The following is a 26584-nucleotide window of genomic DNA, read 5'->3' on the forward strand; positions in this document are numbered from 1 at the left end:
GAGCGGTGGAGAGCAGACGAGGTGGCCAGGTGAGACTCCAGGGCTGAACATCGTCTCCTACAGATCCAGATCACTCACCAGGACCACACGGGTACAGACTCTCACTACAGACACCCTGCATCATCTACTACAGATCTAGATGACACACCAGGACCATCACAATAATCAACCACGGCTGAGGTATTGGTCCTACCGTGTTTCAGATCTGCCTTATGTTCACAAACACGGTCCCGAGACATGTCTCTTAGTTTCCGCAGACACAGCGTAGTTTGTAGACGCCGGGGTATTACAATGACAGGGAATTTGAGCATGGGGGCGAGTGAGGCGGCGCGCCGTATTAAGCCATTACCTAGTAATTTGAGCATGGTGGCGAGTGAGGCTGCGCGCCGTAGTAAGCTATTACCCAGTAATTTGAGCATGGTGGCGAATGAGGCTGCGCGCCGGAGTAGTCTATTGCCTACGCCCGCGTTTGGGGCAGCAGCCGCGCTATTTTAGTGCGAGCCGGGGTGAGCGACGTGGACCGGCACGGGCACGCGCGTGCACATCGCCATCTCCGCATTGGTGGTGGGTTACGTGAGGAGTGTGTGGGTTAACCCGAGATGGTGAGGAGCCAGCCACGAGCCATGTCCAACAGGGAGGACGCTGGTGTGGGGAGGCCGATCACTCGATCGGCGGCAGCCCGGCGCGAAGGAGAGGAGGTCCAAGGGGGAGAGGAGGAGGGCATCAACCCCCAAGACATCATATTTACCTCCTCTATTTAAGACCGAAACAGGTGGATTTCTACACAATTCTGGCTGTCGCCTGATGATGCTGATTGTAATTACTGCCAAAACGTCACAGTACTCGAATTGTAAATGTTGTTGTGGGTTTACTCTCCAACACACTGGTTAGTGCTGAACTAGTAATGCATTTAAATGTTTTGTTTACATGACAAACCATACTAATGGACTATGTCAGCTGGTGACGGGTTTGATGACATTTATATTTACGTGATCTAACCCAGAAAACCTCTATTACGGGTGTCGAATAAGGTATGCTATCTGGAACACGGGTAAGCTGTTTAGGTTACATGTGGTTTGACACTGCTAAGATTTGTAATCTTAGCATCTCCACATCAACAAGTAGTGCCGTGAGTGTTGCATCTGTAGGAAGGTGTGAATGAATCGACTGCGAGCATTCTTTATTTACAATGTATGTTCTAGTGTGATAATGCTACACATACTCAACACACAATGGCACATCACAAATGTTCATATTGGCGAATGCATTGAGCAGTTGGTCCGCAGACCACCCAGACCCCCACCGCTGGTGACAAAACGCAATCACTTATCTCTACATACCACTGATAGAACATTCATATTACCAGAACATAAGCATTTCGATTTAAAGCTTTCGTGACTGCAGGGATTCATCTTCTTGGTTCTTTCGGTAAAGTCACGTAGAAGGGAAATAATAAAATAATAAAAATAAAACATAATAAAATACAATTATTTTATTATGTTTCATAAAAATTAAACATAATAAAATACAATTATTTGATGATTTTTTATTATTTTATTATTTCCCTTCTACGTGACTACCGAAAGAACCAAGAAGAGAACATAAGCAGTTGTTTTTGTATAGAGATATATGTTTATTTTGGTTGAGAGAGGGGGGGGGCGTTCAGATCTCAGGGTTAGGGTAATTTAGTCAATGTAGGATCGTCACAGACCACACTGGTGATCTGGATACCACACTTTGAGAACAACAGCATGAGTACAATAACGAGGGCAGAAACCACGTAGAATTAGTTCAACAAAGAGAGATGGCCTTATAATTTTAGACCCAGGAACACAACCCTATTTTTCTCCAACAAGGTATATGTTTTTTTTTACGCAGTTTGACGAACAAGGCAAGTTTCCATTAATTGTAACTAACCGAGTTCGGCGAGGTACGTCTGTATTTACACATGGTCTGGGTCATTTCGTATCCAGAAGCCTATCTCTTTAAACAACTACGCTGGTTTGGTCGTCTGCGTGCGTGTCTGGACGTTAATTTATTTATTTACGGACCCGCCGAAACAGCTCGCTCTGATTCGATAAAAAATAAATAAAACAGCCGGCAAAAAGCCACAGCTCACTTTCATTCGAAAAATATAAATAAATAAACCTGCCGCCCGAGAGCGTCTCTTCGGTCAACAATTGCACCTACTTTCACGCAACACCATATTCAGAGTGATGGTCGCAACGGAAAATCTACTGTAGGTACAGTGTTGCAGTTGCACCCGCCGAACACTGCGTCCTCGTGGCGATATCTCCCCAACGACGAACGTCCGCGGGTGCAACCAAGAACCCTCCACTAATCAGATAGCCACATACATTTTCAATTCCAGAACTTTCAATAAAATCTGTTCATTATTGGTGGGGTTCGGTTCGACGGCCCAATGGACAAAACTGACCACTCTTTTGTATGCAGCTCCATCAATATTGCGCTCATTCCCTTGAAACCACTGTGCTTAATCTTTCATTGGGCCGAAACAAGTGTGTGCAAAGTGGCCCTGCACAGTTCCCGGCCCTACATATCAAACCAGCGCTCGAGAAATTCTGTCGGTGTCGCCTTCAATCTCATTGGACTAATTAATTATCCCTTACATTTAATTGCCTCAAAGTGGCCTGCGTGCTTTGTGGCGGCAGCACGCGTCAGTCAGTCAGTCGTCCATTTCCAAACATGCAGAAGCACACAGAAGGTAAGTGCTGTGTGATAGCATAGATCTGCCAAGGTCTGCGTCGCAGTGCTGCAGTGCACTGTGGGCGCAGACCCTGCGCTGTGTGAGTGTGGTGTGTATGCAAGTGTGAGAATGGTTGTTACGGTTATATACGTATATTTATGTATTTTTCTGTAAAAATGGGTGCTGCGTGCTGCGATTAGTGGAGTCCCCAAACAACTTTACCTTACGAGTAGGCAGGGCTCGCTATACGCTGAGTCTTCGCGGACTGAGCTGCCAGCTTCACCTGCCGGGACCACGGCCAGTTGCGTAGCGCCCCCTACAGTTTCGGGACTTTCGCCCATGGCTCAATACCCCCATGGGGCAACCGAGCTCACTGTTTGATGGGTACAATGGTTACTTTTCGCTTCATCCGGCTTATTACCATTTACATGTATTGACGTTGATCACGTCTCCATGGACGGCATAACACCGACAAATAACATTTTCGAAATAAAAAAACAGCTGGCCCCATAGCGGATCTGTGTGTGTACATACAGACAGAGGATGCAGGGGCCAACCTGTGTGCGACCGGAACGGTGCCATTGCTGACGAATGCCACTGTGGCTGGCGCACACGCTCACGCACACCGGAGCTGTGTCTTTGCAATGCAAGGGCATGGTGGATGGTGGAGCGCATATCGATGCTGCGTTACGAATTAAATAAAAAACGCTGCATCTGTAAGTGTGCCAGTGTGCGCTTATGGTGGATAGTGGTGCGTGCGGAAGTGAGGGTCATCTTTGGGTAAAAAATACATTCTGAACGCGCAAGAACATAGCTGGCGGTCATGTAGGGACTTGGTAGCGAGCAGGGTAGAGGCACTGCGTGTATTATATCTGTCGTCACAACGTTTGTGCGTCAGTCGGGGGGACTTTATCTGCCAGTACCCGTGCGCAACAGTACAGCGAGATATATATTCTACAGTGCTTCAGATGTCACGGACTGAGAGGCAACGCGGTTTACATAGGCTTTCTGTCTAACGCGTCACGTTTGTGTACGCAGACTTCCAGATATCTCACCACAGCCACCACGATTACTACAAGCACTGGTCGTGGAACACGGAGAGGGTGCCTAAGCTGCTCAACCATTTCATACTCACCCTCACCTAGGATAATGCTTCATCCAAATCCCTATAGCAAGCGAAACAGAGACACACGAGAGGAGCTCGAGGACGCTTTGCACAAAAACCAAATCGTACATGCAACTCCTGCCGCCTGCGAGCCCAAGGAGGTCAAAGATCGTCGCTGCAATCGCCGCCGAATGAAGCGATTTCGGTTCAATAAGCCAAAGTCAGAGCTTTACTTGGGGAATGCTATCGATGAAGGGTGCATAGCAACCAACGCTGGCAACGACGCAATGGATCAACCAAGTGATATGCAGGGTGTCCTCATGGACGATCATGTTATTTCTCCCGGCGACTTCCACGTGGACCTTGAAGAAGGTAAGCAAGAAGAAGACGACCCTCACTTTTTCATTGCTCGAGCCGCAGCGCGGGAGGATTCACAACTCACACTAGGCCTTCAGGAGTTGCGTCGCCTAAAGCGACGTGCTGAGCAATCTCCGTTTCAACAAGATGCTGAGCGAGCGCATCGCGCTGCGCTGGAGGCCCAGCGTCGTTCGAGAATGACTGCCGAGCGACTACTGCATGAACGATATCGTCGCAGTAACTCGGAAGCTGAGCGGCGCCGAAGGTTGACGGAACAGCAGCAAGACGAAGAACGACGTCGCCACAGTGTGCTGGAAGCAGAGCGCCGCGGGAGGTTGACGGAAAAACAGCAGGAGGAAGCGCGTCGACGCCATGCTGAGCTGGAAGCTGAACGTCTCGCCAGGATGACGGAAGAACAGCTAGAGGAGATGCGACAGCGCCAGTACTAACGGCAAATGGAGAGGACAGAAAACGTGGTCGAGGAAACGCTGGAACAGCGACGCATTCAACGGCGAACCAAGCGCTACAAGGCCACCCTCGCCAACCAAGACGAGTTTGAAGTCTCGGGAGTTTCGGGGAAGAATATCATCGCAGGAAGACACAAACTACCAGAGCCAACTTCCGTTTGCTCAAAGTGTCGAGCATGGAAGTGGCCGGGCAAGTCTTCGATCACATGCTGCATTGGCGGCAAGGTCGCTCTTCCGCCACTCCAGCCTGCACCGGCCATTCTACGCAAGTGGTACCAAGATGATGAGTTTCGAAAGCAGATACGCATGTACAATCAAGTGTTTGCATTTACGTCGCTTGGTGCGTTTTTCAGCAATCGCCGCTTCGACCCAGTAGCAGAAGATCAAAGTGTCCAAGAGCAGAGAGGCGTGTATTCATACCGTATCCAAGGAGCGATGGGCCATTTCTTGGGATCTTTGTTACCATATACGGATCAAGCCGGTCAAACAACGAAGCCCAAGTTTGCGCAGATTTATGTGTACGATCCAGATGTGGAAGCACGAGTGGCTCGCCGACAGGGGATTTTTAGTGGCCTGAACAGAGTCGCGCTGTTGGACTTGGAGCACATGATGGAGATGTGCAACCCGTTTGCGCGCGAGTTCCTTACAATGGGTCAGCGGATGAGAAGCAGGATCGAAGCCGGCGACAACCCCGTCAACGTCGTGTTTCGTCTGCGTGCAAACAACTATGCGGGACCCCGCACGCACAATCTCCCCACCGCCACGGAGGTTGCTGCTGTGTTGATTGATGACGGCAACACGGCGAATAACCGAGACTTGCTTCTCTTCCCACGGTCAGGTGGGCTTTTGCGACTGTTCGAAACCCATTCCATCTACGTTTCACTTCAATGTCCTCTCTTGCTCCCTCTCGGGGAACTGGGTTGGACGTACACGGATGAGTACACGAACGGCGCTACGTATCGGAACAAGACGTGAATGGCGCTTCGCAAACATGTTGCGTACCGACTCTACCAGAAGGAACACGACCAGTCGGTTCTCCACCAAGGCGGGCGACTGTTCCAGCAGTGGGTGGTTGACCACCGTGCCAAGTGCGAACAGGAGAGTCTGCGTTGGGTCGCGGCAAACCAGAAGACACTTCGAGCGGATCTTTACAAGGGAGTTCTGGATGCGTACCTGCATGAGGGCGTGGTTGCATTAGGCGAAAACGAAGGCTTAGTGTCGGAATACGATCGTGACACAGGCATGTTAGTGCATCCAGAGCCAAGCCGCCGCCGTCATTTCCTTGATCAAGTCGGACAGCGCGTCGTACTTCCAGCGTCGTTCACGGGTGGTCAGAGATACATGTACTCGCAGTATCAGGACTCCATGGCGATGGTGCGCGAATTTGGTAAGCCGGATTTGTTCATGACTGTGACGTGCAACCCTCATCACGGCAAGATCCAACATCAAGGCGCTTATTGAGGGACCTGACGACGAGGAGGAAGACGGAGTGTACACGAAGAATATCGTGTGTCGCCAGATATTTGAATAAGTTGCATTCTATATTTCAATTACTTGCATTCTTGAATATTGTCGATTGAGCGTCTCATAAAAATACATATAACCTCACAAAAATAAACATTCAACAATCACCAAAACATGTATATTGTGTCCAGCCACTTTCAACTCCCCATCAACCAAGCATATACACACCGCCCGCGAAGCGGGCGGCAACTGCTAGTGCTGAAATAATTGTGGACGTGGTTGAAGAAAGTTCGGGTGTACGGTATGAGTTCAGTGGCAAGGTCAGCGGTGCCCAGCTGAGGAAAATCCAAGTGAACGTACGGCACAACCTCCTGAAGGCCACGACCTTCACGCTCACTAACGGGAGAGCAAAAATCGTTCTTGTACCCGTCGGTAAATTCATAGATTGAGTTCCAACCGGGAGAACGTCTAACCTCTCTGTGTGTGGAAAGTCGAGACGCCATTAGGAACGCGGCTGGCTGGAATCAAGTTCAGAACAGATTACGGTAGACGGTTCACAGCTACGATTAGCAATTGGGTTGGGGTAACAAAGCACAAAGTCATTGTCCACAATGGGATCTGCTTGGGAGTTCAGGGGATGGCAGGGTTCGATTAGAACAGCATTGGCTTCCAGTTTGCTCAAAAAAATTGGGCAAGACCATTGAGATCACGTAAGCTTGTTTATTGAACACATTCATGATGACAACTGGTTAACAATTTAAATACATAGAGGTGGTTATATATTGTTACATATGCATGTGTGCTTGGGAAAATGTTATTAATTATCAGCATACATCACTCTTCAAAATCGCTTTGGTTGATTGACATATGTGAAGTACCGTTGAGGACGCTTGACACCGAGGTTGAGGCACATGTATATTTATTCGTACAAGTGGTCACAACAGGACAGCACTAGAGGGGGTATCGGCCCCCTCACCCGGATAGCTGGGGATACTTCGCTAGCTATCCTGACCTGCCTCTTAGTCCTCCAGTTACTGGGCTAGGGGAGGCTGTCTGGGCCGACACTGGTTAGCCGGCCTACGGTACCCGGAGTCCCAGAGACTAACTCTGGTTCGCGGGACCACGCCGCTGGCTCGGTCCTGCGCGGCCCTGACAAGGTGCGGCGTCCCAGGGGAGTCCAGGGCTTCTAGCTAGACGGTCTTCAGTCTTCCTCCTTCATCCTAATACTGAGCCCCGAGCTCTCTCTCTCATCCCCCTTTATACCCCCCTCAGGATCACCACCCCGGGCAGCCCCCCCCCCCCCCCCCCAGGCTGCCCGATGCGGACGTCGTTGCGGGCACCACCCCGTGTACTCCCGGAGCTCCGCCCACTGTGTTTGTTTGCCGTGTGATCCTATGCACATACAGCCCCTCTGTAACAGCCCTACATCACCCCCCCCTACACAGCTCGCAGCCGTCCCGGCTGCAACAATTTAAATAAAGGTACATTTACCCCTTGACCCCCGTGTGTGCCTCAATTTTTGCAACGGAACGCGAAGTGAACAACAACAATAACCATAAAACCCCGAAGGGAAAATAACCCGACGCACCCCCCCCCGAATAAATACGAATTCCGTAAAACAACGTATATACAAATCGCCAGGAACCCCCAGCACACACACAACACAACACCCACAGTGTGCCAGGAGCACACCACCGACGCAGCACACAGTAACCATGACACGTGAAAGAAAATAAGAAAATATTTTTTTTTTCTTCTTTTTGTGTATTACAAGAGTCTGCGCATTTTAGCGCGCGTCCTTGCCGCAGGCCCGTCACACGGGGCAACCCCGGATGGCGGACCATCCGGTGGCGGCTGTCCCTTCCGAGGTGAGTTCGCGATTGAAGTCGCGAGACCCTCGGCATCCCCCGTGTGGGTTGTTGGGCGTGAGCCCGTCATTCCTGGTGCACCTGGGGGCGGGACAGCCGGCAACACATCAGGCGAGAGCAGCAGAGACGGACCCTCCGAGTCGGTCGACCCCCCACATGTTTGGCCCTGCGTGTGTGGAGTGGGGCCTCGCACCGCAACGAATGGTTTTAGCCTAGAGGGGTGTACAAACCACCGGCGCCTCCCCCATTTGATGCGAACGCACTGAGGCCGCAAAACCTCGACCACCTCGACGGGGCCCCGCCACGGCCGCACGAGTTTTGAGGAGGTCGCGAGTGGTACCTGGGGGACAGTGCAGCCATGCCCTGTCCCCCGGCTTCCACTGCAGCACGTGCGCGCGAGCCAGTTTGAGGCGCTCATTCGCCTTTTGACGCCTGTCAGAATTTAGCCTGGCAGCATCCCGCGCCTCAGTCAGTTTGTCAAGGTTAAATTTAACGTGTTCGTCCAATTTTGTTTTGCCCAGCGGCGCGGAGATCTGCAGCTGTGCCCGAACAGGTGGGTCAGGTTCGCGGCCATACATAAGAAAGAAGGGTGAAAATCCCGTCGCAGCATGGGGAGCCAATCTGTATGCCGCTAGAACCCCTTGAATTTGCAAGTCCCAATCGGTCTGTGAGTCCGAAACCTGCTGCGACAACATAGACGTGATGGTGCGATGCAGACGCTCGACCATCCCGTCAGTTTGCGGGTGATAGGGAGAGGTTCGAATTTTTTTCGTTCCTAGGAGATCACAGACTTGTTTGAGGAGTTTTCCGGAAAAATGTTTACCCTGGTCGGTCAGCAGCCGCTCCGGAGCACCTTTGTCCATGACGTAACCTTGGACAAAGGCGTCCACGATGGCTGCTGCCGACTGATTGGCCAGGGGCCAGGCCATAGGCCAGCGCGTAAAGTACTCCACCCCGGTAAGCAAATATCTATTGCCCCTAGGGGTGGCGGGGAATGGGCCCAGAATGTCCAGCGCGACAAGTTCGTTCACTCTGGAGACTTTGATGGACTGCAAGGGCGGGTTTGACTCCCGTGCCGGTGGTTTGCGCTGCGCACACCGAGGGCATGCTGCCAACAGATCTGCGACATCCCTTGTCATGCCCGGCCAAAAAAAATCAAGCTGGAGCAAGGCGAGGGTTTTTTGGGTACCCAGGTGGAGGAGGCGCTCATGAGCAGCCCACACCACCTTACCCCATAACCCAGAAGGGACCACCAGCCGGTGACGATGGGATTTGCCGTCCCAATGCATAAGCAACCCCGCGTGCATTCCCCATGCGTCGGCATCACCCGTCCCCCGCCCCCTCTCTCCGGCGCGACGACGCAACGCGAGGAGGGAGGTATCCTCCATTTGGAGGCGCCCCCATTCATTAACGGGCAACCCAAGCAGGGAATCTCTTCCCTGTTCCGCGATATCATCGGTGACCAATGTTTCGTCATCGGCGGCGGCCGCCAGGACCGGAACCGGCATGTCCCCTGCTGGCTTGCAACGCCCCGACCCCAGGAGGCATGCGCATTCGGAGGCGGTTGGCATGCGCGACAGAGCGTCTGCGTTGGTGTGGCGAACGCCCTTACGGTAGGTGGTTTCGAAATCGAACTCCTGGAGGACCTCCAACCATCGGGACAATTGTCCCGATGGCTGTTGAACCCTCATGATCTGTGCGGACGGTGAAATGCCGACCGTACAGATATGGGCGATACTGTTGGATGAAATGGACAATTGCCAACAGTTCCCTACGGGTGACACAATATCTTTGCTCCGCTGGAGACAACACCCGACTGCCGTACGCAACCACCCGTTCCACGCCGTCAACCACCTGGGAAAGCACGCCCCCAATACCCGTGTTGCTCGCATCGGTGTCGAGCAAAAACGGTCTCGAAATATCTGGGTAAATCAAGGGAGCAGCTTTTACTAGGGCGTCCCGAAGGGAGCAGAAAGCAGCTTCCTCATCCTGACCCCAGTGGAACCGAACCCCTTTAGATGTTAGAGCGTGTAGGGGTTTGGCAATCGTCGCAAAATTAGCGACGAAGCGTCGGTAATACGACGCGAAGCCAATAAAACTCCTGACCTCTCCCACCGAGGTGGGAGTCGGCCAGGAGCTGACACACTGCGTTTTGGCAGGATCGGTAGCAATACCTGAGCGCCCCACGATGTGCCCCAAATAACGCACCGAATCGCGTAACAAATGGCATTTTTGGGGCTTAAATTTCAAATTAGCAGCCTGCATCTTTAGGAAAACCGCCCGCAACCTCTGGAGATGTTCGTCAAAAGTTTTTGCAAAGACAATAACGTCATCCAAATAAATCAGGCACGACTCCCATTATAATCCAGCCAAAACCAATTCCATCAAACGCTGGAAAGTTGCCGGCGCTGAGTGTAAGCCCATCGGCAACCGGTTGAATTGGAACAGGCCGTGCGGTGTACGGAAGGCAGTTTTGGGCTTTGAATCATCGTCCAGAGGCAGCTGCCAGAATCCGGAAAGTAAATCTAGTGTGGAGAAGAATCGCGCTCCCGCCAAGGCGTCCAGCGATTCGTCCATCCGTGGGAGCGGGTATGCGTCAGCAACCGAAATTTTGTTAAGGCGCCGAAAATTCACGCAAAACCGCAACGAACCGTCCTGCTTTTTAACCAGGACGATCGGCGCTCCCCAAGGGCTGGTGGAGGGAGAAATGATGTCGGCGGCTAACATGTCATCAATAGCCGATTTGACATGGTCCTTTTCGGCGGGACTTAACCGAAACGGATTTTGGCGTATTGGCGCGCTGTCACCCGTGTCAATATTGTGACGCAGCAGATGAGTGCAACCCAAATCGTATTTATTCCGACTGAAAACGTCGGAAAATTCCCTCAGTAGCGTTCTAAGCTGTTGGCGCTCTGAATTAGATAGGTCCGTCGATCCCGCACAAAGCGCGTCGAGCCACCCTTCATCGCTGTCCGAATGTGGGTGTGTCCGGGAAGCAGTGTCAACGTGGTTCGCGATAGGTTCCTCGCAGGGCACCGGCGTCGCGTGAGCAAGCACCGTCCCTTGAGGAACCACCACTGTCTGCGACCCCACATTGAGGACCGCGATGAAAGGGTCCCCGTCCCCTCTAACGACGGTCTGGGCCGGAATCAAATGAGGTCCACTAACCCCGGCCCTAGACGGTCCCAGCACAATACCCCGGTCCCCAACGCCCTTAGCGAAAGGCCGACGAAGTTTCAGAGGCACTAACATTTGAGCTCCCGGCGGCACACGAACGGTTTTAACGACGAACGCCAGGACTGTTGCGCACGCCGTCCGAGCCGCAGCAGGGGAAGGCAGGAACGCCACACGTCGTCCCGACGGAAGCTCAATGCATCCTTGGTCGATGAAAATACGAATCGGCATTTTGGCCAAGAAGTCCGTCCCCAGCAGGCACGGAACCGCCAGCGAGGAGGAAACAAAAATAGGCCCCGACAATTTGATGTCCCCGATACAAATTTGCGCCCGAATCTGTCCAATGATGCCAAGAGAGCTTCCGTTAGCGGCATAGAATGGGACGTTAACCGGCAGTAAAGGACGGCTCTGGACAGGTAGAATATTGTAAATTAGTTCGGAAATGATGGTCGCCGATGCCCCCGTATCGACCAGGATGCGTACCTCTACCCCGTCAATGTGTCCCACCACAGCCGACGACCCCGACGACGCGGCCACAACGCGATGGGCCAACACGGACCACTGCCCGGGTTCGATTCGAGTCCCCGCAGTGATGCGTGTTGGCCCGTCGCAGCGTAATGTCGGCCCCCCGTTCGTTGCGGTGTGCGAGTGTGTGACGGGTGTGTGCTTGGGCCAAACATGTGGGGTGCCGCGACTCGCCGGGTTATGTTGGTGGAGCGTGGGAGGAGGAGGGCCGGCGTCCCGTCGAGGCGTCGTCCCGCGCTGTCGAGGAGAGCGGCACCCCGAGGCGACATGGCCCCGGACGCCGCAGTTGAAGCAACGCGGGAGCGCCGGCGGTGATGACGGACGGTCGAGGCGGCTCGACTCGTCCCGGCCCGACCGTGCTCCCGTCGCCTGCTGCCGTCGACGGTCGACGGCGTAAAGCTCCTCCGTCGGAAGGGTGGCTGCAGCCACCGCACGCCCGGCCGCCGCCCTGCTGGCTCTCCGTCGCAGCGCCAGCAGGTTGGCGTGGAGGAGCTGCGCAGCCTGGAGAGAAGTCATCTCCGTGTCCTCTTGCGCAACGACGGCGATGTCCAAGTCGTCTGCTAGCAAGAGGATTTTTTCCGTGACCATCGCGTCTACGCCGTCGTCATCCATATGGGGGAAGGCCGTCTTCGCCAGCGCCAGGAGACTCGTTCTGTACGCCAGGGGTGACTCCTTTTCACCCCGCTGGCGATCGTAGAACCGCTGTCTGCATTCTGCTGAAGGCCCATAGACCCCGGCCAGCAACTGCAGCGCCATCCGTAACGTGGAGCGCTGCTCCCTCGGCGCCGACGTAAGAGCGGCGAGTGCATCGCTGTCGAGGAGCGCTGGCAGCGCGCAGAGAGCTTCAGCGTCCGACCACCTCGCCATTTCTTGGTGGGCGATGAAGCGTCTCTGGAAGCCGCCCCAGTCGCCCTCCGCAGCAACAAACTCCTTAAGCGGAGGCAGCCATTGTTGCAGCGCAGCGTTCGCCGTGGAAGCCTGCAGGCTGCTGTCCCCGGAACTCGGCAGTGCTTCGGCGCGAACGGCAGATGGAATCGCCTGTCGCAGCCGTGATGACGCTCCCTCCACTGGCGATGACGCGGCTGCCCCAGCGAGAGCGACGTCGGACCCAAGGTTGAGCCCGGCCACGCCCTCTGCAGCTGCCGTGGCGATTGCGGGAGATTCAAACTTCGAGTCTGTAGAAATGGCGGGAAGGCGCACCGGACGTCGGTTGCCCTCGCCCCATGGTGGTCCACCAGCTCCCAGGTGCGTGATGTGCTCAAGCGTGGCGGCAGCTGCATAAAGCAGCTCCGCCAGCCTCGCGTGCGCCAGCCTCAGCCCTTCAGACGGCGGCTCCTCTTCATCGTGATGCCCCGGTAAGAGTGCGTCCGGCTCCGGCTGCACGATGTCTTGTTGAGCCGTCTCGGGCTCGACAATTTCAGCGGTGTCCTCCCCTTGTGGTACTCCGGCTCGAGCTGTCCGGCGCGTGTCCATGTTCGTAGTTGTTCTGACACCAGTTGAAGTACCGTTGAGGACGCTTGACACCGAGGTTGAGGCACACGTATATTTATTCGTACAAGTGGTCACAACAGGACAGCACTAGAGGGGGTATCGGCCCCCTCACCCGGATAGCTGGGGATACTTCGCTAGCTATCCTGACCTGCCTCTTAGTCCTCCAGTTACTGGGCTAGGGGAGGCTGTCTGGGCCGACACTGGTTAGCCGGCCTACGGTACCCGGAGTCCCAGAGACTATCTCTGGTTCGCGGGACCACGGCGCTGGCTCGGTCCTGCGCGGCCCTGACAAGGGCGGCGTCCCAGGGGAGTCCAGGGCTTCTAGCTAGACGGTCTTCAGTCTTCCTCCTTCATCCTAATACTGAGCCCCGAGCTCTCTCTCTCATCCCCCTTTATACCCCCCTCAGGATCACCACCCCGGGCAGCCCCCCCCCCCCAGGCTGCCCGATGCGGACGTCGTTGCGGGCACCACCCCGTGTACTCCCGGAGCTCCGCCCACTGTGTTTGTTTGCCGTGTGATCCTATGCACATACAGCCCCTCCGTAACAGCCCTACATATGTAACGTGTAATATGTTTGTGATGGTTTGCTTGGTGACTTGGGGGTTTGGAGTGTGGTATCAATATAAAAAGGCATTAAAATACAACGTTGTGTTGTTGTTGTTTCTTCTCCTGTGGGTAATACAGGAGTTTATTTTATTCACTTACTAGTTTTACTATACGGCTTAACCCGGGACTTGGATTCACCACGCCCGGCCGCCTGTGTCTCCCCAGTGGCAATGTTGACACACCATACCACTTACTCGTTTGAAGCCGAGTCGACCTAGGGGAGGCCCAGGACCGGTTAAAATAATCGTCACCGGTGGTGGCCATGAGCGGGAATCGAACTCGGGTCGCCGGGTTCGTAGCGCAGCGCGCTCAGCACTACACATGCATGATAGATTTGACGTTACAGCTCACTTGCCGTGCAAAAATATATGCATTATTGAGCTCCCCCGCCAAAAAAAAAGAAATAAGCGTATTTTTTTAAGTTTCGCATGGTGTACAGTCTGGAAAGTACCCACATGGCAAATTTCAAGTTTGTTGCATGTCGGGAAGTACGCTAAACATTTTGAACAGACACACATAATCACAACTTTGGAGATTAATTACATTAGCCATACACACATATATGTGTGTGTATATATATAAATTCGTGTTAATATGAATTAAATACTAATCGTCAAAAACATAGTATGTCTCTTCATACGAATCAGAATGATGAGGACACTTATACAAATTAGTTAACGGTTGTTTGAGTATATATGTTCTCTTATTATGGGAACTTGGCACCACAGACAGGAGTCGAACTTGATTTGAGAGCTATATAACAATGAGAAACCTGTAGGAAGGCCTTGAGGTTGGCCGATAACGTTCTGGAGACATCCCCTACTCCAGGTGCTCATTGGAGTTATTAGCTGCACTGCATCAGGAATGGAACACGAGGTCACCCGCACATCAACTCCATTAATTTTGGACAAATGAGGATAGATTGATGTCAAAGCTGTAGAGGTCCAATTACATTTGCAAGGTCTCCATTGTCTCACAAGAGAGAGAGAAAACACTTCTATATCTCACTGGAACGGTCAGATAAGTTGCTTAAATTCATCGGTTCATTCATTAAAATAATTTAGTCATGGGCTATCTTGAGGTGATGAAGAGGAGGCCAGGCAAAAGGGTGCCAGAATGAAGAGAACGACTGGAGGAAGGCCAGAGCCCAGAGAGCGCCCAGAGGGGCCAGGGGCCAGGGAACCGATCCGGAGATACTAAAAGCAAACCTTCAGACTGGCAGTTTTTCCTTACGATTCCGTTCATATGACGTACATGTACGTCATCAATCATATCTTCAACGAATCAAATAATACGTGCGTATACGTCATCGGAAAGGAACCGGAAAAAAAACCGAAAATAAAATAACTTTGATAGGAACCGAGGCTCCCACAAGGCCATGTGGGGGAGGGCGTGTGGCACCGTTTTGTCGCCAGCTATCTAGAGTTTGGCGGTCTTGTCGCTACGGTTCCCTGCGGTAAGTAACAATGTTTTAAACAAAAACATCGCTGCTACTACGCCTCGGTAAACAAAAATAACGCTGAGCCGATTGGACGTTCCGAGATTCTGCAGTGAACGGGACACCCCACTCTGCAACTTGCTGTCGTCTCAATGGCAAAGGATTAAAAGTTACTCTATGGGAGTGTTAGAGAACAAATATTGGAGGAAAAAGAGAAGCGATATTTTCCTGCTGGAGGAAAGGCATTGCACTGAACTTTGCTATAAGGTCGTGTGCCATGTACAGCACCAGTGAAACCAACCAAAGGTGACTCTTAAACCAACAATCCTGTGAATAGTTATCATGACGGAGTCGAGCGTCTGTACAACGGATATTGAAGAAATAAGTAACATTTAAAAATACTTTTTTGTTAAACAGGCTATAATGAAATGTATCGTATGAGTAATGGCAGTACTCCACGACTCCATGAAGTGGCCCCGAAGCTTGCCATAACGTAAGGGACCGTGGTGATTTACAGCCAACGTCATTTGAGCGCCAACAATTAGACCCAAGCTGAAACATAACATAAAAAATGTCGTTTAAAAATCGATATTTTTTAATTTTTAATGATCGAATATAGTATTTCATCAGTACGACATACGTATACCAAGTTTATAGTCGATACGACATTGGGAAGTGGGTTAAAATTTAGTTACAATATTTGAGGATACCACAGATTGAGTTAATAAAAAGCGTGTAAAAAAATGTTTTAGAACATGTTTTTTTTATGCTAGAATATAGTATTGTCATCAGTATGCCATAAGTATACCAAGTTTGGAGTCGATACCACATTTGGAAGTGGGTAAAAATTGAGTTACAATATTTGAGGATAAGACAACAACAGAGTGAGTTAAATGAAAGCGTGTAATAATAATAAAAGCGTGTAATAAAAAAAACATCGCCGGCCCTACACGTCGTTAAGACTCGGCCACACCTTGCAAGCCACCAGCTGCTGCATCGACCACCTGGCTGCTGTGTCGTCACCTATCGTCAACAAACTGTGCGTGTGTGCGACTTCACATTCACCAGCACAGAAGAAGAGTTCTACACGCCTGCCGTGTCACCTCGACGCTAGCGTGAAAGACCATAGGGGCCGTCCATAAATGACGTCACGCACCTAGGGGGGGGTGTCAGACATTTGCGACGATGTGTGACGAAGGGGGGGGGGTTGAGAATTGTGACGTCACATCAAAAGTCGCAACTTTAAATACAGTAAATATAGACAACACGTTCTACTAAATTAGACTTTTAAATAAATGTTTTATCCTACAACATCAGAGTGCAGCGCCACATTAAATACGCACTACAATTACAATAGTTTAAAGCGATTTGAAGCATGTTTTATTTTGGGGGGGGGGGGCAGAGCTTTGTGACGTCATATTTGAGGAGGGGTCTGACTTTTTGTGACGCCGTGTGACGAGGGGGGGGGTAAGAAATCGTCCAAAATCGCGTGACGTCATTTATGGACGACCCCATATGCTGCAGACTGAAAGCAGATTACCCTTGTTACGTCGTGTGCCATGTCATTAACATCACATTGTGAATTAAGCCGTTGATTAATTCATTGTCAGTTTTATTTGTATCAAAGTATCACGTATTCTTTGGACCGCGAGTCAGTTGCATATTTAATGACTGGTGCTCTGATTGAGTTTTTTTTTATATAATATACTTGTTTGTATGAAAATGTGTATTTGTGGTTGAACGGGGTATTAAAGCCATCTATTAAATGTGCATAACGAATACATCATACCCTAGACTAATCAAATATTACCATAAATGACATATCTGTCTGAACTATATTGGTGATGATGACGATGCTGATGATGACGATGCTGATGATAGCGATGATGGTGGTGATGGTAATGATGGTGATGATGGTAGTGGTGAGGATGGTGAGGATGATGCTGGTGGTGGTGATGATGGCGATAATGGTGGTGGTGGTGTTGATGATGGTGATGTGCGGGCAGGATGAGGAGGTGTGATGCGAGCACGCACTGCAGGTGAAGGAGAGACCACACGGAGTCTGGGTCTGCACTGATTCCATATTCAGATTTCATTCAAATTCTCAATCTTCGATTTGTACACCAACCTGAACCTCACCCTATGCTCACCCTCACCATCCCCTTAACCCTCCCCTCACCTTCCCCTCCATTCTCACCTCACCCTCCTCTAACCCTCACCCTTACCTCATGCTCAGTTCCACCTTCCCCTCCCTCATCACCCTCTCCATTGCCTCCCCTCTCGTCACCCTCCCGTCTCCCCCTCCTCCCCATCCTCTCCTTACCTTCCCCTCCACCTTCCACTCCAATCTCACCATCCTCACCTCACCATTCCCTTAGTTTCTTGGGTTTACATCTCTGTTTCTTGGGTTTCTCTCACCCTTCTCAGGATGCACGGCTCAGATCCACGATCTCCAATGGTTGATTACAATACCGCCCCCCCCCCAGCCCAGGATAGAGAGGCTGCGAGAAACTATGCAGAATATAGTGGATCACCTCCATGGAGTCGGCGCGGTAAAATGCCAGGAACCCCCCCTCCCAGTGCAGGTAAAGCCCGATTCTGTGGGGATAAGGAGCCCCCCTCACCGACAGCGAGGTCTTCACTCCACCATGAACCACTGAGAATCTGTCGTCACATTTCTCTAAACTCCAGGAAGCGTCGCTCCCTCCCAGCAGCTGTGCATCACCGCTTCCTTTCCGTGGGATCGTCTCATATGCGACTCCAACCCGATACTCCCATGTACCCCCCACGTCCACCTCCCAGTAGTGCTTGCCCGACGAGAAGCTCTCGCAGCAGAGGGCTTGTACACAGCGATCAAACCGGTGTGGGTGATGGGGGCAAGCCTGGGAGGCACGGACCATTGTCATCTTCCTGAGATCCGATGAGATCTGGAGACATTTATGAGCTGAGTTTGTATCCAGAGTCGGTGAACGTCCATCTGTAATAACAGCAATCGCAACATCACTACAAAACACCATCATCACTATTAACCTCCATCACCAATAACCTCACCATCAACATGATACACATCACGATCATCATCCTCACCATCAACATAATCTTAAATGTAACAATTCGGAATAATAGCAGGGATTATGGGGCATGTGATTCAATTTGGAGAGACGTAACACACCAGGCAGTTGGTCGTTTTGCCACACTTTTATCGATGATACTTTCATGCACACTTACAGGCAGAACCCCAGGAGTATTGTCTGTCTTGTGTGCTCTGTATACGACTTTATAAATAAAAAAGAACCCGTTTGTACTCGCAACGCAACCAAACCACTCCAATCACCCTCATGCACCCAACGGCTCGCCTGTTTACAGGGACTCACGGTCCTGCGTGTCCCAGTTCGTAATAGTCAACCTCTAGCAATATGCAGAGTTTTAGTGCCTTTTTTGGTGTGGTGTCCAAGGCTGGATTATGGACCAGGGCAGTGGGGCCAGTGGCCCGGGACCTCGGACTGCCAGGGGGCCTCCAAGCCTCAGGCCGCGCGCGGTTCATGTCCCATGACTTTCAAAGGAAGTTGAAGGCCAGGGCCCTCAGTGCGCACAGCGCAAGCTGACCACTAGGCCCCTGGGTGATTATAGCGTGAGCTAACCACAAGGGCCCCCCAGACCCCTTAGCACTTACAATGTGAGGGCCCTCAGGCCCCTTGGTGTTTAAAATGTGAGCTGACCACTACTGCCCCCCAGACCCCTCAGCACTTACAGTGTGAGGGCCCCCAGGCCCCTTGGTGTTTAAAGCGTGAGCTGACCACTCGGGCCCCTGGGCCCCTGGGTGCTTACAGTGTGAGTTGACCACGAGGGTCCCTGGGCCCCTGGGTGCATACATCGAGTGTAACACCTGGGCCCCTTGGTACATACAGTGCATGCTTACAACGAGAGCCTCTAGGAGAGTACAGTGCTTCTGTACAACTGAGCCACTGGTTGGCATGCTACAATATACTGTGACATGACACAACATTCACCAACAAGTCAGATCATTCTGCATAACAGGACAGTTTGAAGGGCGTCATATTATAGCAAGCCGTTCGTTATTTGACTTACCGTAACTAGCTATCCCTTTATTTAGCTGGCTATCCATTTCCCCTAGCTAGCTGCCCATATGATTCAGCTTGTTAACAGACATTTGTTAGCTAGCTGCCATTTTTGCCAGCTAGATGCCCTTACAACCAAATTAGCTGCACTAAACAGCCAACTAATGAGACCGAGGGCTCGTCGTTTTTTGAGAGCTTAGTTAGCCGTTGATAAATCAATTATTAAAAATACACCGGGATTTTGTGAAACATAAAAAAATATGCCAAAAGCTATATTTTTTCATACACTAACGCATATATAAGAGACCAAATCCATACTTAAATATTAAGGAAAACCCCATTATTTTTTTCCATAGACCGTCTGTTTTTAGATCCACGAAAGTAGATAATGCTAACGTTGACATGCAAATTTTCGACAGCTCTTACGAGGTATTTTTTCCCCTCCAAATCGATGGCGTGTGGCCTATGTGTATAGTCTCCACCAAGTCATTTCATTTGTTGGTTGTTCAGCCAATGAAAAAAAAGTTATCTTTTGAATTTCAAGCAACAAAATTCTCTCTGTGTCAGGCAGGTATATAAGACCTTTATTGGTAGGATCTCATGCAGAAACTCGATGGGGAATGTAAATACTGGAGGGATATTTTGAAAATAGTTGTAGCAGTGATCAAGTTCTTGGATGAAAGAGGACTTGCGTTTAGGGGAGATGATGAACGGTCTGGGTCAACCCATAACGGTAATTTCCTTGGCATCCTAGAATTGCTATCACAATTTGACCCATTCTTAGATGAACATATTAAAACGTTTGGCGGAAAAGGAAGAGGCACAGTGTCGTATTTATCATCGACAATATGTAAAGTACTCATTGAGCTAATGAGTCTGAAAACTCGCCAAACAATAGCAGATGAGATTCGGGATGGCAAATCTTTTTCAATCATTGGTGACTCCACCACAGACTTGTCACATGTGGACCAATTGACGTTCATATTCCGGTTTGTTAACAGCAGCGGGAATGTGGTGGAGCGATTCCTGGGCTTTGAGCCAATTGAGAGCCACACTGGTAAAGGTTTAGCAGACTGTGTGAATTTGATGGTGGAGGGCCTTGGGTTGGACCCTCTCAAACTGTAGAGGTCAGGCATATGACAATGCAAGCAACATGTCAGGAAAAGACAATGGGCTGCAGGCCCACCTGAAACAAAAAAACACTGATAGTGTATGTGCCTTGCGCTGGGCATTCACTAGTTGGTGTTAACAACTTAGACGGCAGTAGCCCAGAGGCTGACGAGTTTTTTTAACATGTTGCGGTCACTGTACACATTTGCTATTCATCCACACACAGATAGGGGAAAGTCTTTCGGACGACAGATGTCAGACTGACATTCAAATCGCTGTTCAGTACTCGGTGGAGTGCTCGGGCAGAGTCAACCAAGGCACTGTGGAGAAATTACACCTTCGGTGGTATGTGTAATGATGATAATAAGAAAATAGATCCTCGAATTGAGGCCACTGGACTATGTGCTAAATTGGTGTTCATGGCACATTTCTGGGACGTCATACTTGACCGGTTCCACGCTACAAGCATGCACCTACATAAAAGTGACATTGACATCTCTGTAGCAGCACAGCTTTTGTCTTCGTTGAGGGATTTTATGGTGGGATAGCGAGACCAGTTGGAGGCTTTTAAAAGGGTAGCCTTAAATGTGACAGGTGTCTATCAGTCACATAAGCACGATCTTCAGCGAAAGAAGAAACGAAAAACATTTGCAGATGAGAGTGCAGAGCCAGGTGTGACACTTGAGGGGAGGGAGAAATAAAAAAATAGAAACAATTAATGTGGTCATTGATAAGCTAGAGGCATGCCTTGAACATCACTTGGACGCTTACAAGCGTTTGACCAATCTCTTTGGAGTTCTGTTTATGTCAGATCAGGTGTCTAACAGTGATGCCATAGTGGAAAAGGTAAATGCACTCTCCGCTACATATCCATCAGACTTAACATTCTGTTGGGGCAAGTACTATTTGCGAGAAGCAGTGCCTATGAAGACCGGCATGGCACAGGAGGTGAGTGGTCAGCACCACGTCCGGCCATCTTTGTCTCCCGAGTGGCAATGTTGTATCCACACTGCACCAGGTTCCGGGATGTATACAGACAGTCGTGTGCATATACACAGGGATCATCAAGATGGCCCATTACCCATGATTCACACTGAAGAACTTACACATTAATTTGACAAAAGTCCCGTCCATGTCTCTAAGTGAGGCAACGTCCTCTTGGCTTGGAGCTGAGAGTGGAGTTTCTGTAACCATACTTGTCCTGTGCAAGCAGAGCAGACATGGCCACTGTCACACATAGAGCATCATCACTCACAGGACAATCATTCACAGCATCACAATACAAAGCATCACCACACACTCATCTTAACACACAGAATTCGCCCACAAAGCATCATAACACAAAGCATCACCAAACATCATCATCACTCACAGCATCACCACACACAGCATCATCACACACATCACCAAACACAGCCAATGTCTCAGTGCACCACGCCCAACACTCAGTCTCACGTCGTCGTGTGTGAAGTCATGAGAGATAGTCGTCTGTACCTGCGCTTCGCCTCCAGGTGCCCCTGTGGATGACAGAGAGAAAGAGAGAGATGGGTTACTCTGACTTTGCCTCGTCCCATGGGATCAATGTAGTTCCCACTGCAACACCATTGGTGGAATATAAACCCCAACGTATTAACTTATGACCCCATGAGAACCGACACTGACTTATGGGGCAAATATTTCAGTGAGACCGGTTGATGTTAATACTATGAACTAATTTTTTTCCAGGTAAAGCCCACTGAGCTGTATAGCTCAGGGTCTGGGAATGCTATCGCCAATAAACTGTGAGATCTGCACTCAAATCTGCTCTTGAGGAGCTGTACACCCCCGCTGCCACTGCTATGCAGAGTGGCCTGAAATCAAATGCATCGTGCCGGATGTCTGCTGCAAAGTATGACCTTGAGTGTTGATTATAGTGTGCTGATCTTTAAAGGTGCATTGAAAATGTTTTATACCCCTGCTGATACTCCTGCTGTTATGGAGTGACTCATGCTGTCATCTGTGGCTGCAAAGTTTGGTCATACATGTGTAGTAGGACAGAATTAGGTGCACACACACGCAGCTTGGAGGCAACACTATTTATTAAACGGTAAATAATATAACGCTGTACATGAGGTGGTGACCACCTTCCTCAACTCACTAACAATCTGGAACGCGACACAGACTGGACCAGGCAGGCAACGGCCTGCCTGGCCCAGGACGACGACTCGGGACTTGACGACCGATGATGTCTTCACTTCGGAGTACAGTACAACAGCCCCGCTCTGCGTTCACACCACGCTTATATCTGGTTTGGCGTGGCTGGCTCTCTTCAGGCCACGCCTCCCTTCCCAGGACACGCCTCACTTCCCCCACCTCTGGGAAGGTCCGGATCCCTCCACCACGTGACCCCCCAGGCACCCCCTTGGGGCTCCCAGCCCTCGTACAGGCCGACACAGTAGTGACCATTCTATGTCACTACACATGTTATGTATATCGTCTTTTGTTAAATTTGAATCACAGTTCCAATGATCACTGTTACATTGTTTTTATAGCTTTATTTTGGTGATTTCGAAAACATAATCCATGTTTATTTGCTTAAGTACAGAATTAGCCTGATAACTTTAAATCTAAATTGTCTTATGGTTGTGATTGTTTTACTTGCATCCCACTGGGATTTTTGCACAAAGCGTTCAGATATGGTGCTTTTTTCTGGAAGATTTTGATTTTTTTTCCTGGATGTTTTCTGTTGCGTGTCGTCACTTTAAGATGTTCTTTGTTCATGTTTATGTTTGCTGCGGTTGTGCCCTAGTCAAAAGCCGCATGGCTCACAGGGCTATACCTAATAAATGAAACTGAAACTCTTTATTAGAAGCGATCTGGCCACGAATGATAGCTCAATGACGTGGCTTATCATTTGGAAATGTAGAGCAGCCACATACTCTTAAGGAATGTGGAAAAATCCACACCACCACAGGGAGAACATGCAAACTCAAAATATACAGGTGTCAGTATAGGAATCGAACCCATGACCCCTGTATAGCAGGCCAGGTAGTTAACATCTCGCCACCATGATAGTTAACATATTGCCAACCCCATGAGCACCAAAACTGATTTACTTGTTATTTCCGAGTAAGACCGGTTGATATTGAGCTGTATTGAGAGTAATTAGGACTGGTAATTACTGTCGTTATCAATGCACACGTGTTAGGTCTTGTAGAGGTGATGGTCATTACAGAATGATATAATCAATAATTATCATCACATCAGAGCTTGTATTTGTTTAAGCATCCCGAATACGAACACTGAAGGTAGCAAAGTCCAAGCAGAGCCCCACAAAGTAGGAAGCAGCGATGACATCGGCTCGTGAGCAGATGGGGACTCATGGCTCACCTGCAGGAATGCGAGTGAGTCTCTCTCCTGCACTAGGACCTGCAGGCGAGTGGCTGCTGCCTGGAGCTCGCGGATCTCGCGCTGGTAGTGAGCGATGTTCTTGTCGATCTGGGACAGCTGCTCGTGTACTTTCTGCTCCGCTTGCTCTAAAGCCGCCTTCTCCTCCGTATCCAACGCTGCTCTCGCGCGGCTGAATCTGACCGAGATTGAGGCCTTTTCAACTGTTACGGATTCCTGCAAAGAGAAAGAAATGCCACCTCTGTTTGTTAAATATATCTCTCCTCTGGTCCTTTGTAAAATGTAATTCAGGTCGGTGTGACCCGAGTGCACCTGTGGACTGTGAAGGTGTCCAGACAATGATACGAGTCTGCAGCACTGAGGCCTCCTTCTTCCTCTGCCTCTGACAATGCCACTGTGTATTTAAAGTACACCGTAATTCGCGATTACGGTTGGGGGCTGTGAGACATTGAGATCATCAAATAACATCGAGAGTACATTTAGCAATCGTGCCATTCTCATTGCGCAATGCTATCAGGAAGATGCTGTATTTCCCTTCGCATGAAGCAAAAGGAAATCTGTAATTTGCCTTCAACAAGTAAATACTCAATGAGTTTCTTTTCAATAAAACATTTCATTGAGACGGTAGGCCAATTCCTCTTTAAATTAGTGTTAGCAATGTGAGAGAACCTACCACATATGTATTATTAAAGAGAGGGGATCACTAACCCACTTGCTATACTGCCGCCTGCACAACCCAAAGCTTCAATAAAATGGTGTATAACAGTCTATGTGTTATCCAACAAATCTGTCACCAGCTAATTAGATAAGGACGTATGTACCACCTTAACTGACCAATATAGATAACAGCATTTGAAGTAGTCGATTGTTTGCAGGTACTGACCCCCATCATGGGAATGTGTAATTTCCATCACTGATTCAGTTCATCATTGGAAATGAGAACCAACACTTTGCTCGTCTGAATATTTAGGCGCATTGACCATTATGGCTTTAGTCCACGATTTGTTTAGAGCCAAGGGAAGTCCACGTGAATGGATGGAGTTGTCCATCATTGCACACTCTACTCAGGGTGGAGTCGCAGGGTCACATAGTCTGGCACAGATGCGGTACCTGCACGTCCTTGCGAGCGGCCTCCATCCACCTCAAATACTTCTCTGCCTGCCTCCTCTTCTCCTCCACTGCCAGTGTCTCCTCTCCCACTTGTTTCTGTGAGAGACGTCACCAGGGGAGACTCAACACACTCTCTGAGCGCCCCTCTCACCCCGCTCCACATAGACCCATCCACAGTGATGGCCCCATTTGCAGGCTACAGCAGCCCCTGTGCAGCGATGGAGGCCAGGGCTTTTTTTTATTATTACACGCTTTTATTTAACTCACTCTGTCTGTTGTTGTCATTGTCGTCATTGTCATATCCTCAAATCTTGTAACTCAATTTAAACCCTCTTCCAAATGTGGTATCGACTGCAAACTTGGTATACTTACGTCATACTGATGACAATACCATATTCTACCATAAAAAAATATTTTTTTTTAACTATCTTTGTACACGCTTTCTATGAACTCACTCTGTTGTTGTCGTATCCTCAAATCTTGCAACTCAACTTTAACCCACTTCCAAATGTGGTATCGACAGCAAACTTGGTATACTTATGTCATACTAATGACACTACTATATTCTATCATTAAAAATAAAAACAAGTATTTTTTAACATTCATTTTTAGATGTTATGTTTTGGCTTTGGTCTAATTGTCTACGCTCAACTGACGTTGGCTGTAAATCACCACGGTCCCTTACATTATAGCAAGCCTCGGGGCCACTTCCTGGAGTCGTGGAGTTCTGCCATTACACATTTCTTTAAAACGTATTTTTAAAAAAATATTTTTAAATATTACTTATTGTGTTTAGTTTGTTGTCCTTCCCCCGCACTTCCAATTATCAAAGTTCAACACACAAACATACAGCTGGGCTCAAACAACGCGCAGGAGCCTGAGCCAGTGACCCAATCACTCTCCACTGCTACCTGAGTCGTGGACAGGGCTACCTGAATAGTGGATGGGGCTACCTGAGTAGTGCGTGGAGCTATCTGAGTAGTGAACGGGGCAATCAGAGTAGTGGGCGGGGCTACCTGCGTAACGGGCAGGGCGACCCGAGTTGTGGACGGGGCGAACTGCGTGGTGGGCGGGGCTACTGGAGCAGTGGGCCGGGCTACCTGATCATTGGGCAGGGCTACCTGCATAGTGGGCGGGGCTTCCTGAGTTGTGGGCACGTCTGAGTAGTGGGTGGACATGGCACAAGGAGGGGCTGTCATGTCCCAGTTCAGTCTCGGAGAAAGTGAGTTGTGGGTATCTTTATAAAAAGTAATATTTTTTTTTTACTTTTTTTAAAACACGCTTTTATGAAATGTACTAGTAATTGAAGTACTCCACGACTACAGGAAGTGGCCCCGAAGCTTGCCGTAACGTAAGGGACCATGGCCAATTACAGCCAACGTCAGTTGACCGTGGACAATTAGACCCAAGCTGAAGCATAACATTTAAAAAAGAATGTTTAAAATGTTTAATATTTTTTTTATGCTAGAAAAAAGAATTGTCATCAATATGACATGAGTATGACATAAGTATACCATTGTTTGCAGTCGATACCACATTAGGAAGTGGGTTAAAATTGAGTTACAAGATTTGAGGATACAACGACAACAACAACGACAACAACAACAGACAGTCATATTCTTAGGTGTTTTCGGTAGTCACGTAGGTAAAACATTTTAATTAATAAAAGTAAAATAAAACAAAATAAAAATCACG

At 49.7% G+C, this 26584-nt stretch overlaps 2 protein-coding genes across 3 annotated transcripts in view; both read right to left on the reverse strand.

Moving 5' to 3' along the window:
- Positions 1 to 7397: 7397 nt before the first annotated feature.
- On the reverse strand, positions 7398 to 18180 carry LOC144737431 (uncharacterized). Of its 2 annotated transcripts, none has more exons than XM_078620109.1 (2): positions 18101 to 18180; positions 7398 to 15755 (listed from the first exon to the last, which is right to left on the reverse strand). In XM_078620109.1, exon 2 carries the CDS (start codon positions 13138 to 13140, stop codon positions 10327 to 10329), a length of 2814 nt encoding a protein of 937 aa, XP_078476235.1. In that variant the 5' UTR covers positions 13141 to 15755; positions 18101 to 18180; the 3' UTR covers positions 7398 to 10326. The 2 variants fall into 2 exon arrangements, with proteins under 2 accessions (XP_078476235.1, XP_078476236.1); XM_078620110.1 differs by lacking the exon at positions 18101 to 18180 and adding an exon at positions 17828 to 17910.
- Positions 17522 to 26584, reverse strand: part of LOC144737441 (tripartite motif-containing protein 14-like) — a 410883-nt gene continuing 401820 nt past the window's right edge. Inside the window, exons 2-6 of the mRNA XM_078620144.1 lie at positions 24890 to 24985; positions 23762 to 23995; positions 21848 to 21909; positions 21499 to 21593; positions 17522 to 18180 (exon numbers count right to left, since the gene is read on the reverse strand). Of these exons, the coding sequence (XP_078476270.1) occupies positions 17627 to 18180; positions 21499 to 21593; positions 21848 to 21909; positions 23762 to 23995; positions 24890 to 24916 (972 nt within the window). The 5' untranslated portion in view covers positions 24917 to 24985 and the 3' untranslated portion in view covers positions 17522 to 17626. The remainder of the gene's footprint in view (positions 18181 to 21498; positions 21594 to 21847; positions 21910 to 23761; positions 23996 to 24889; positions 24986 to 26584) is intronic.

This window comes from Lampetra planeri, chromosome 69 (assembly GCF_965212315.1).
Source record: "Lampetra planeri chromosome 69, kcLamPlan1.2.h2, whole genome shotgun sequence".
Taxonomy (NCBI): Eukaryota; Metazoa; Chordata; class Hyperoartia; order Petromyzontiformes; family Petromyzontidae; genus Lampetra; species Lampetra planeri.